Source organism: Thalia democratica, chromosome 2, assembly GCF_965202585.1.
Source record: "Thalia democratica chromosome 2, ktThaDemo2.hap1.1, whole genome shotgun sequence".
Lineage (NCBI taxonomy): Eukaryota > Metazoa > Chordata > Thaliacea > Salpida > Salpidae > Thalia > Thalia democratica.
This window is the reverse complement of record NC_139166.1, coordinates 11,108,291-11,121,381: the sequence shown is the minus strand read 5'-3', so window position 1 is coordinate 11,121,381 and position 13,091 is coordinate 11,108,291. Positions and strand designations below refer to the sequence as shown.

Genomic DNA, 13,091 nt, shown 5'->3' with positions numbered 1-13,091 from the left:
TTAAATTATCGTTTTCACTGTTTTGTTTTGAATAATGCTAAAATAATTGACTATTACTGAATCTCTTTTTTCTACATACAAAATCTTTACCAACATTAGCGCGTAAAATTATTTATTCATAAAAAAATTTAACATTTTTAAAAAAATCTTAAAACACTTTGTACTCGATATATATTTTTCCCATTACTATGACTATAAGCAACTTAACATTTATGGAAAAAACCGTAGTTATTAAACATTTTAATTATGACGTCACAGCGAAAGCGGAGAAAGTGGACATTGAAGTGATGGACGTGTCCAAGCACCAGATGTTTGTGAGGTGGTCGCTGGAAAACGACAAGGACGTGAGAAAGTACCTTCTCTCTTACTACAGGGAAAACGATCCCACTGACAGGGTTGGAATATTTTTACAAAGCATGTTAATAATAAACTAACGTGTAATTAACGTGTAAAACTTCTCTGGTACTACAGGGAAAACGATCCCACTGATAGGGTTGGAAGATTTTTAATTAAGTATATTATTAAAAAAATTTATGTATAAAACACCACTTACAAAACACCTTCGGTGTAAAGTAAGCATGATCATTAATTGTGATAAATTACTATAAACGGAATAATTGCACCTTGCAGAATCTAATAAAGGTATATGTGCATTTATATATAAATATGATTTTTTTTTAATACTTTCTAACCACTGACAGGGTTAGAAATTTTAAATAAACATATTGTTATAAAATTAACGTGTAATTACCCTATACAAACCACATTTAAAGTAAGACATGATTATTAATTTTCATAAGTTACGGAAAGTTTTTATTTCACCTTGCAGAGTCTAATAAAGGTATATGTGTATGCGCACTTTTTTAGTTGATTGAAATAAACTTGAAAAAACGTTTACAGCCGATGCCGATCCCAATCCACGGCAGCACTCACGAGCGAAGGTTGTATCGATTGAGGGAAAACACCACGTACGCGATTGAAGTGACACCGATGTTCGGTTACATAGCAGGTCCCATGTCTACTGTACACATCACTACAGGTGATTGCAAGAAATTGATGTTTTTATTTTTAAATGTTTCGGTAGAAAGTAGGTCGAATGTCTTAGTAGATATTACTACATATATTATTAAAATCAAAATGTTATTGCATTTAATTAAGGTATACAAAAAATGTGTACACCTTAAGAACTTTTTTGATAACTCTGGATTTATCTTATCAATAATAATCCTTCAAGTTTGAAATTTGTAAGAGTAGTTATTATAGAAAAGTGTTTGACATTACTAGTTTTAGAGTTTGAAAGTGATTCAAGTCTGATTTTAAAGTCAACTATTCAAATAAATAAAAATTGAAGAAAAGTTTGAAATATAAAACGTTGTATGAAGTTGTACAATAAAGTTTCCTATTGTTGCGTCATCTTTATTTGTATAAAAATTGCACTTAACTAAACAACAAAAACTATAGAAAATCTTGCAAAATTCTTTTTAATAATTTTCAACATCAGACAAATGCTGAAAAAAGTTCTAATATTTCTAATAATTACTGACAACCACAAGCTTGTTTTACTTTTCGACTTTTACTTAAAACTTGTTGCTTTGTAAAAAACCAGATAGTACAAATTAAAATTAAAAACAAAAACAAATAAAAACCTATAGGCACAGCACACTATAAGCTTTAAATCAACTTAAATAAACTTTCACTAGATTTTATATTCAGTAGTAATATTATTAAGATTTTATATAATATTTCAGCCGCTTACGAGCCAGTTGAGATCACCGATATATTCTCGGAGGAGGACACAGTCACTTTGGAGTGGAGAGTGGAAGATGAAGGGGATATAAGGAATTATTCTGTATTATATTTCCCAACAACTGATAAGGATGGGGAGCATGTTTGTTTATTTATTATTACTTTCTTTATTTTTTGTTCATTAGAAAATACTTTGTATTTTATTTTCCCTTGCCTTATTATAAGAAAGAACATGTTTGCTTTGATTGTGTTAATATTTATTTATATTAAATCTATTTATGTCATCAATTACTCGTATTTTTATTTTACCTCATTAGATTATAATTGGGAGCCGTCAGTTTCGATACTTAAAGTATTTTTACACTTTTTTAGTTGTCTCATATTGAAAAAATTTCGTCTTTTATAGTGTAAAAGTCTTATGGAAACTTAACTAATAAATTTAGTTGTAGTTTTTTAAATAGTTTTTTTTTTCATGCCAATTTTTTAGCTTTCTCGTAATTTTTTACGGTCTATTTGTCTATTGAAAATTTTTAAAACTAAACATAAAAAAAATCCTTAAGTTATTCCAAAATATTACACATATTTAAGTCTGTCATTACTACCATGAATACTAGCTTAAAACTTTAATTTTTCTACAGAGGAAACGCATGACAGTTGACAGCTCGCAGCGCCAACTAACGATTGAAAATCTAGATAGCGAAACTGAGTACGAGGTGCACCTGACCACGCATTACAAGAACGGTGGTTCGAAATCACTGAGATCCTACATCACGACTGAGTACTTTGAAGGTTAAATGAACAAAAAAAACAATTTTATTTTGTCGCTCCTTAAACAATTTTACTATTTTTTATTTTGCATGGAAACAAGCTACATTTGATAAGTAATAAAAACAGTTTTTTAAAACTTTAAGTTAATAAATTTTATTGTTTTAGAAAGCAATTAATTTCACTTTACAACTTAGTACTTTGAAAGTTAAATACCAAGAAACATAATTTTTGTCGCTGAGACTTGATAATACTTATGTATTTTAAATATGTAGTTATTACTATTATGCATGGAGAACAAATTAAACGACTATTTTCAACAGTTTTAATTGCATTGTTTTTCGTTACAGAAAGAAATAATTTCTTTTAGGAATATATCATAGTTTTTTGAGCAAACTAAACTTGCCAAAGTTAGTTTGCATACTTTGAATTTTAAATACCAAAACAACACTTTGTTGCTATTTTGATAGTTTTTCTCTTTTGCATGGACTGCAAGCTACAGTTGTATTTTAAGCAGTTTTAGTTGCATTAGGACTGTTTTACTTTATATACAAAACTTTTATATATAATTTAATAAGATTATGAATTAGTTTATAAGATATATTCGCCATGTTGTTATTTATTCGCAGAACAAACTTGCCTTTATTTATACATTTACGATTATTTTTTATGACAATAAACGCAGTTAGAAAATTGCTTTAAAAAAGTGTATATAGGTATTTAAAATGCCTTGTTTATTTAACTAATCATAAGCAAATACAATTTGCATTACTCTTTTATACTGTGATACTTATTAAAAAAAATTTTATTGCCAACAATAAAGTTTTTGCATTGCACGGCTAATGCATGTTTTTTTACCGATATAAACAGCTTCAAAATTTAAACTATACAGTTTTAGGTACTTAGCATGAATTTTATTACATACACTGTCTTAGCAAAATCAAAATGTGCTTTTATTCGTTATGCATAATATGTTGTTAAAACGCATTTGTGTTTTTTTTTCAAAATTGTGTTTATATTATTTCCGTTTGCCGCAACTTTTATATATTACACAATATATTAGATAATCGCAAAACCTATTTTAACATTGAATTTGTTTTTATTTAGCACAATAAAATACTACCATCAATTCTTGTTTTTTGTCATTGAGTAACGTAACAAATATTTAAGCACTTAAGTTTATGTTAAGCTTAAACCAAAGTAACAGCGTAAAATTTTATTTGAATATTTAGCTATATTTGATTTAAATACTAAATAAGAGTTGTTTTAAGTTATGCGCTTTTTTAGAGACAACTTTAAACATTTATCTACAAAAATTTTTAGTCTGAGTTTTTAGATATCTAACATGTTTCATTGGTTAATAATTACTTTATATTTGTAAATTACTAGTTAAACCTTGTACAATTAAAGCAGTCAATTTGTTAAAAAAGTTGTTAATACTAATTTGTTGTCAAAAGAAAAAAATCAAACTTTTAACAAAACTTTACCCGCACAGACCCCGATAAACTGGAAATAACCAGCTTAGGAGCTTATGACGTCGCATTTAGTACAGCGTCACTCAAGTGGAACGTTTCCGGTTTGTTCGGAGAAAACGTCCACCACGGTAAATTGGATGTGGAAACTGTAATCATAGATGGTCCTGAACTGTATTTCGAATTGGAATCTCCCTACAGTAAGTGTTTTATTTTTTTAATTTTTTAATTATTGTTTTAAAGTGCTATTTCAAAATTTGTTTATTAATTCCACGAAATTTTTATGTAAATGAAACTTAGTTTGTTTAACTAACTTTCTAAATAAATTCAATGTAATATTTTTTTAAGTATGCATAAAACAGACATTATGTGTTAAGTCAAAGTGATATAAAACATCATCAAATATAATTCATGTGGTAATTTTTGCATAAAGTTTGTTCATTTTAAAATAGCAACTATTTTAACACTTTTTACGGTGTTTTTATTATGGGTTTCAAAACTTTTTTCTTATGAATTGTAATAGCTTTTTATAATATGAGTATTGAGATTATACATTATTATCAGTGGTAATTGCTATAATTAAATGTTGAATTTTAAATGATTGTTTTTTAAAACGGATTCTGCCTATACCCACCTTTTATTTTGTTCTACTAATTCCTTTTTTATTCAGATACAGATCAAGAAGTCACAGGTTTGTATCCAGATACGAAGTACAAAGCAACTTTGACTTATTACGCAGACAAGGATGAGAACGAAGTTGTCTCGCAAAAAGAAGTTGATTTTGAAACAGGTTACATTAATATATAATACTATAACTTCAAAATATTAGTTCTGTTTTAAAATTTAACTTAAAGCAACCTTGACAACTATTTTTTTGTAAATAAAGTTGATTATCTTAAGTTGTAAACACAAAGTTAACTAAAAACAAAACTTATTTTCGATAAAGTGTTTTATTTTAGTACATACTACATATTTTTAAATGATGACATAATTTACTTAAACTTTGTTTTCCTTTTAAGAAAAATTAGGATACAATAGTTTCCTGACTATAGAAAAAATGAGTATTGAAAACAATTTAATCTAAAATATGAAAAAAGTTAGATTACGTCATATACATGCCTCTTTAAACGTTTTTTAGTCAAATCATTTTAGTAGCTGTTCGTACAGGCCATAGATCATTAAACTCTTTTAGTATTTCGTTATTGTAGAAAAAAAACTTTGGTTTTAATTAAATTTAATAACTTTACAAGATTAATTATTACAGATAAAGTTCCGGAACTGAACGTGAAAACGATAAAAACCACTACTGGGACAATCACTGTGGCCTGGACTGATGATAAGTATGGCATCTTCTCAGGACCTGACATCAGTATAGAGAGTAAAAACGAGGTAACTATCTTAATATTAGACCAAGAAATTTTAATGTAAAATCATACTAGCTGCGTTTACAAACAATTAATTTAATTCGTTATGTGTTTTTTTTTGTGTCTAAATGGTAAATATATTTTTCGCTAAACTAGGCAAGTTAATGCCAACCAATTTTATAGCTTTTATATTAAAGACAATAAATTTTTGTTGTTTATCATTTTTTGCCTTTATTAGTTTACAAATTTAAAAGTCAAATCGAGTGAACTATTCTTCTATTTTTTTTTAATTTAGCTGTTTTAAGAAAGTGTCTCTAATTTATGAAAATATTGTTTATCTTATTTTTAATCTTGTTTTTAAATAAACAAAAAAAAAATTTTACTTGAACTGATAAAAATATCGCAATGATATTTTTCAAAATAAAGCAACCTTTGTTTCAATGACAACAAATAAAAACCTGTAGGAATCTGGATACGATCTAGGACTGGATCCGGGCCAAAACCTGATAACTTTCACGGACCTGGAACCAGATACCGAATACTCCATAATGTTCACACCTGGCGGGGAATCACCAAAATTGAAAGCATCGCATTTGCACTTAGCTAAAACAAGTTAGTGGTGGAAATTGCTTTTAAAATTTGTATACTTTTGATAAAATATTAAAAAAACATTAGTGCATTATTTATACGTGGCTAAAAATATTTAGTGTCGCAAATTTTATCTTTAATATAATAACTTTTTTATAATCGCAATAGAATATAAGCCTAAGCTTCAATACAAAGTATAATCGTTCATATAACACAAGTTGTATTCAAATTCAGTTTACTGTAATTAAAAATTGAACTTAGTTGTAGGTAAAGCTACATTATATACTTTTAAACAACTAGAATATACAGAAAACTGGAAAAGTTTATCTAAAGAAAACCTATTTTTACATTTTGCTTTGTTTCTATCTTTGTTTAATCACTTTTATTTGTAACTAAGTGTTGTGGTATTTAAAGCTATTGTTTAAAATTATTTAGTTTTTACCTTTACAACAGCCATCTCAATACAAAATTTCAACAATTTTTTTCTCAGAAAAGCCAAATCCAGAGATGGAGTCATTAAAGGTAGACAGTGTTCACCACACAAGTGCAAATATAAGTTGGAACTACACAACAGATCTTGACAAATATGAAGACATCGAAAAATTTCAGTTGGTTGTCTCGAATATGGACAACAAAACAGAAAAGATTTTTAATTTAGATCGTTATGGTAAGTTTGCTTTTATATTTAAAACTTAAAATAAAGTTGTTTCATGTATCTAACGTAAATAATAAAACAAAACAGTGATATGTCTGCAATTCCACTTACTTCTTAGATCAATTCTCTCTTCACAACATTAAGTTATCAGTTTAAAAACGCTTAAATTAGCACAGTAGTCAGCATTAATGAAAACATTAAATTTTAGTTTACTTACTAGGAGTAGTAAAATTTATAAAATTTGCCACTTTAATTCTTCTTTATAGAGTCTGCATTCAAATTGAGAAACCTAGAGCCTTCCACATTGTACTCAGTAAGCATTGCAGCCATAATAGACAACAGCACGAATGCAGTTGAAAATTTCTTCAAAATGAACAATGCTTCATACATTAGTGACGAAAAAAAGTTATCTTACATTAACAAGGTGTCGAAAACAAACGAGCTGAAAGAACAGTTCATTACTTGTTAGTATGGTCTAAAAGTGCATAAAAGTAAAAAATACTTTGTACTTTACTATGTACTTTTACATAGATTGAAATAAATGAAGATAAAACTTTAATTAAAACCGATGTATACTCTTAAAATTTTATAAGTTTATAATTAATTATAAAAAACTATAAAGGTATTATTTGAAATAACCAAAAGTTATAAAATACTTTATGACTATAAATGACAATTTTGATGATAATTAGTTATTAACAAACCTTAAAAGTATTTCACTTAGTTTTTTCTATAATATGCTTCTGTCTAAATTCGGAAAATTTAAACGTATATTTACATTTTTAGTATAAAAAGTTGTAATATACAGTGTCGCTTGGTGAGACCACAGTAGAATTGTCGGAACCAACGACTTCATCATTGTACGTCAAATGGACGACAACAAACACAGACGGACTGACCCACTATCAAATGAATGTCTACCAAATTAAAGATGGACAGTACGAACAGGTTTTTTGTGCTTTTTGTTGTTTTTTTTAAAGATGGACAGTTATTTTCATGGATACAAGGTCAGTAATAGGCTAGAGCCAATGTTTTTAGTAAAGATATTTTAAAAGTGTTATAAACATATGTGCTAGTAACATCAGTGTATATTATAGCTCTTTAATGTACTCATAATAAGAAAAACACTCTATAAAATTATTTAATAATGTATTCAATATCTTTTGGTTATTAAATGCTGAGCAAAAAAAAAATGACGTCAATAAAATAAGATTCGGAAGTTTATACATTAGTATAAAAATTAACATAAAACAAGTACTTTAACCAAACGCAACGTTAAATTAATTCAACAAACGTAATTACGCACAAGTTTTTATACAGATATCAACAGAGAGGTTTATGCCACAACAAACGTCTCACACTGTTAAAGGGTTAAGCACAGCAACCAAGTACAAGATTGAAATCACACCTTTCTTCGATATTATCAATGGTACAAGTGGTTATGACGAAATGTACACAGGTATGTTGTTATTTATTGGTTCTGTTAATATTGTGCTAGTTTGCTCGTTACTTTTCTATTTAAAAGTTTATATGAAACAATGTGGTTTTCTTTTTGTAAACGAAAAATTAATAAATCTTTAAAATTTAAAAATATAAATGTTTGTAAGTACAATGTTTGTAGATTAAAATAGATAAAACAGCTACTTCAGATTTAATGAAAATATAAGCATTATCTAAAAAGTTAGACTAAAAAATAAAACAGTAACATAACGTTTTCGTAAGCACTGATACTTTTTTATAATCAACCAATCTAATTTTAATTACCAACACGAAAATAAAGATATAGTCTAAACAACAAGAAAATGCTTTCGTAGCTAATAATTTTTTTGTTTTATAGTTAACTGTAAAGTAATTAATTTTATCCAGACAAGCTTACGCCTTCCGTTGTGGACCTTAAAGTCCATGACGTCACAAAGGACAAGTGTTTGGTCACGTGGGAAGTGAGGGGAGTGGGAGAAAGGTGGAACCCCGTTGTTGAAAGTTTTGTGACGTTGACCTCTGAGAAAGAAGCTACATTCATGGAGTTTGTAGGTGAGTTTAAATTTGAAAACAGTATACAACTAGAAAATATTTTCAATTTTAATGAACAAAAGTTAATAACGAATAAACGTTTAATAACTTTACTAAATTAATTATACGATTTTTTTATATTTTTGCAAATGATAATAAATGTGCAAACTATTTGGTTTACTACTCGGTTTCAGTGGGCAAACATCCGACCTTTTTAAATATAAAAAAACAATAAATTAAATGTTTGATTATAGCTGAATGATCGGCCTGAAACCGGGTAATAAATAAAATAGTTAGCTTGCTCATTGTTATAATTAAACAAGTTCTTTAGTATATAGTAAATTGAGCAATACTATGAAATTAAAACAAATAGTTTGTTCACAAAATAAGCTTTATTTTTACTATAGTAAAATTAACTAAGAAAAACAAATTCAGCTTAATTTTTATATTACGACTTGTAGCTACATAGTTGTTTTAATTTTAATATTTTAACTTGCCCAATTGGATTTAGAAATTTAAATAAACAATGCACTTTTTATGTGTTCGATAACACTTTGAAAAAGTATTTTGTAAGTATGATAATTTTTCAAAATAAAAATCAATAACTAACTTTTAATTAGTTTCCGATTCGTCATACATTGTGATTGAGCATCTGACACCTGATACAGATTATGACGTAACAGTAGTCTTGAGAACTAAACTCAACGAATCAGAAGCAGCAACTACTAACTTCACTACTTGTACGTTTTCATAAAACTTTATTAAAGTTTAGTTATCTTACAAGTCAAACTAATTTGTTTTTCAAACATAAAAAGTCATAAACTAATACGAAATAAAAGATTTGTAAGTATTTCTCTAAAAATAAAGTTTCTACGTTCTAGAAATACATTTAGCTATCAAATTAATCTTTTGTTAACATTTTTAGTTAAACACATCACATTAAATGTTATCAATAAAAAATTCATTTTAGTTGTTTTTTCAGACGTTTTAAAAACTAAGACCTCATTTTTAGCACAGAATTAAAATCAAAGCGTAAAAAATACTTTTTTTAGTTTGTTAAAATGAACATAAATGAATTTCAATTACTTTACCATTATCAAAAACCCAAAATCTGTTTTATTTCAAAACATCCATGTTCATATAATTCTTAAGGTACTTAATTATTTTTGATTTAAATTACGACCTACAGCAAACTTCTGACTTTCTGTCCTGTTTTTCAGTGCAAGTGGAGAAGTTGAACGTCAGAGTGCTGGAAACAACCAGCAGCTCCATAGCAATAGACTGGGAGCACAGGGACTTAAACGTTTACGAATACCGGGTTCATGTGAGGTCACAATACGATGACGTAGACGCTCCTCCGGTGCGTTTATCTTATTTCGTAAATTTTTTGCTTACTAGGTTTAAACTAGTGATGTACCGGACCCACATCCGGACTTTTTTTTTAAATTAGAATCCGGCCGGAATCGGATCCGGACTTTTTTTCAAATTAGGATCCGGCCGGACCCGGATATCAGACAAAAATGGCAGTATCCGGCCGGACCAGGACCCGGATAGTGAGTCCGGTACATCACTAGTTTAAACTGGTTACGAACCTTTATTTGTTCTATGTATGTATATATATACTTTTGCAAATTTTAAACAAGAGTTACTGAGCATTGCTACTGAAAAAAAATGATTATGGTTTTTAGTTAACTTGCAAAGTTGCGATTATTTGAAGTAGGTAAAGCATGTAGCTAATTATTTTGGCGAGATGTTTACAGATTATCTATATTATTTTTTTATATTTTCTAAACTTTTATAAAAAAGTTTAAACATTTTCAGTTTTTAAATAAAAGTGTATATCAGAAATGTTAATACAATAGATACGTTTTGTACTAATGATTTTGTTTTACGCAAAACAATCTAAAAGTAAAACTTGGATTTTTAACTCTTAACAGACTTATGCGATAAAAAATATAAGAAACATCATTACTTTCGGTGAAAATAATTTACCTTTAACAATGTTTATAGTTGATAATCGTAGATGTAACTATACTTAACAGAAACTAGGTAAGTATAGTACAACGATTGACTGTATTGTTTTTACAAACAATGGAAAAACCACAATATTGCGCAAACCTGGAAGGCATATCAGTAGTAGATGGAAATCTTACACAAAATATTCGAACAGAAAATCTTATAAAAGAGTTTACCCCCGAAGCTCCGATGCGAATGAAGTTTAAAAATACACAAACACAAGCACGAAAACTCATTCGTGCATATTTTTTATTTTAGTTAATAACTTCTTACATCTTTTTATTTTCCATTAATATAACAGGTACACAATGTTTTTTTTTTTCTTTTTGTGTAAATTGTATTGGTAAGCTCACAGAGTAAATAAATTTAGTATACTAAGTTTAAACGTACAAAACTAAAAGCATAAAACCTCATTATATTTTTTTTGTTTTGGAATCTTAGCATACGTTCTTACAGTCTATACACATAATTTTGTTGCTAAAAGTCATACTTTTTTTTTTAATTCAGGTGAATAGTATTTGTTAATTTTTTGACCAAAAGAGACAATCCAGCTAAACTAGTTAACAATTCTACTGTTCAATTTTACAAGTGTTTGCAAAGGCCTTTTTGTCTTTAACATTTATGTTCGTAAAGATATAACAAACGGCAGTCTATATATCAAGGTTTTGATATTTGTAAACTTAGTCTAAAATGTTTTTTTATAATACTGTGTATTATAAGACTTTAATACTTAATATTAAAAGTTTATTTTTTTACAGCTAATTCTTTTAATTTTTGGCAGATACGAAATACTTTTGTTTTCACGTAAAAACAGTTTGTCAAATCAAAAACGTAGCTAAGATTAATCATACTTTATATTTTATGTTATTAGCAAAAACTTGTTTTTGTTCTATTACACTACTAACATACCGACAAGTTTTAAATTAATTTGAAAACTACTATTTGTTAAAACTGAATTATACATTTGTATTTATTATTATTTTACATAGCCTACTAAATCAAAAAAGCTTAGTAATTTAGGCTCTACTGTTTTATAATTAAATAAGTTAACGAAATTGTAATACATAATACTTACTTTTCAAACATAAGTAATATTAAGTAGAATTAACAGATTGAGATCAAATAATAATATAATACCGTTAAAATAGGTTTTTTTTTGAATAAAAATTAAAAAATAAATAAAAAGGGCACTTTTTATAAGCAAAAATACGAATAATAATAATTTAAAAACGATAAATATTGTCAAGATAATTAAAGCAAACATAAGAAAAAACTTACGTCATCATACAATCACCTAAAAAACTATTTTTCTTATAAAAAAGTTAAAACATTTTTTTTCAAAAATAACATTCATAATACTTTTTCAGAAAGATACAGTAGTAAACCAAGGGCCAGATTTTTGGGGAGGCGTTATCGACTTGAAGTTTGAGGAACTGACGCCAGGAACGAATTACGCCATAAATGTCACTTCGATTTACCGCGAGGAAGACGGAACGGGGGAAACCGTCAGAATAAGTGCTAGAACGAGTGAATTCTTTTTTACTTGGAAAAATTGCAATTTAATTTAATTTTTTGACTTTTAATTTCTTCTACTAAGCATCCTTAGTTTGTTTTCAATTTATACTTTTGGTCTAATTTCAATAACTTTCATATACAATTAAAATTCAAACTCAAAAAGTTTCAAGTTAAATGTTTTTATTAACGTGTATCAGTTGGTTTACTATAGTCAAATGATAGCATATTATATAAAAGTCTAATAATAAGCTAATACTACAGTATTAACAAAAGCAAGTACAAAAAAAATTATCTTTGTAATATTGTATGGTAAAACATCAACCTTTTTTGAAGTCTTGCAATTTTAAAAGTTTCAGTTCTCCATTTACTTTAACTTCAAATAAAAGTACAAATGATATGTATTCAACCTAAAATTTACTATTATTTTAAACAGAAAAGATCAACAGAAGCATTGGCGAGATCAACGTAGTCAACATCGACCCGTTCACAGTGAAAGTTTTCGTCCATCTCGACCCGATAAGCAGCAACCACTTGGTGGAGATGTACAACCAACCGACCGGGTTCCGCATCGTTAACCCCTACGACCCAAGTAAAAGTTACGAGGGAACTTTCGAACCGGGTCAGTTGATTTCAAAAAAAAAATTTTAAGTGAGTGCATACCAGGTTTTTCAAAAAATGGCGTTTTAGACTGTTAGGAGGAAATAACTAATAATTGGCTAACTTTACACCAAACTAGAAAACAAAAACTGTGGCTAATTTTACAGGCGCACCTGGTGAGCTAGTCATCGAAGGTTTAGAACCGGACACAACTTATGATTATGACGCGAACTTAGTGTTTGAAGATGGTGAAGTCCATAAGTACACAACAGTTGAATTCACAACAAGTTTGAACTGTCTTTTGGTTTTAGTAATGATATTACACTTATAAATACTTTATAAACGTGGACGATATTTAGTTTT

The 13,091-nt window shown here is 27.9% G+C and overlaps 1 protein-coding gene across 1 annotated transcript in view; it reads left to right on the top strand.

The window, feature by feature from the left end:
• The window catches only part of LOC145850047 (uncharacterized), a 63,207-nt gene that overhangs the window by 42,957 nt on the left and 7,159 nt on the right, over positions 1–13,091 (top strand). The window contains exons 34-51 of the mRNA XM_082955190.1: positions 259–395; positions 901–1,039; positions 1,749–1,888; positions 2,385–2,535; positions 4,007–4,183; positions 4,654–4,773; positions 5,248–5,372; positions 5,812–5,959; positions 6,426–6,602; positions 6,857–7,054; positions 7,399–7,538; positions 7,911–8,049; positions 8,457–8,621; positions 9,221–9,340; positions 9,821–9,960; positions 11,984–12,143; positions 12,565–12,750; positions 12,896–13,015. Coding sequence (XP_082811316.1) covers positions 259–395; positions 901–1,039; positions 1,749–1,888; positions 2,385–2,535; positions 4,007–4,183; positions 4,654–4,773; positions 5,248–5,372; positions 5,812–5,959; positions 6,426–6,602; positions 6,857–7,054; positions 7,399–7,538; positions 7,911–8,049; positions 8,457–8,621; positions 9,221–9,340; positions 9,821–9,960; positions 11,984–12,143; positions 12,565–12,750; positions 12,896–13,015 — 2,682 coding nt within the window. The remainder of the gene's footprint in view (positions 1–258; positions 396–900; positions 1,040–1,748; positions 1,889–2,384; positions 2,536–4,006; positions 4,184–4,653; positions 4,774–5,247; positions 5,373–5,811; positions 5,960–6,425; positions 6,603–6,856; positions 7,055–7,398; positions 7,539–7,910; positions 8,050–8,456; positions 8,622–9,220; positions 9,341–9,820; positions 9,961–11,983; positions 12,144–12,564; positions 12,751–12,895; positions 13,016–13,091) is intronic.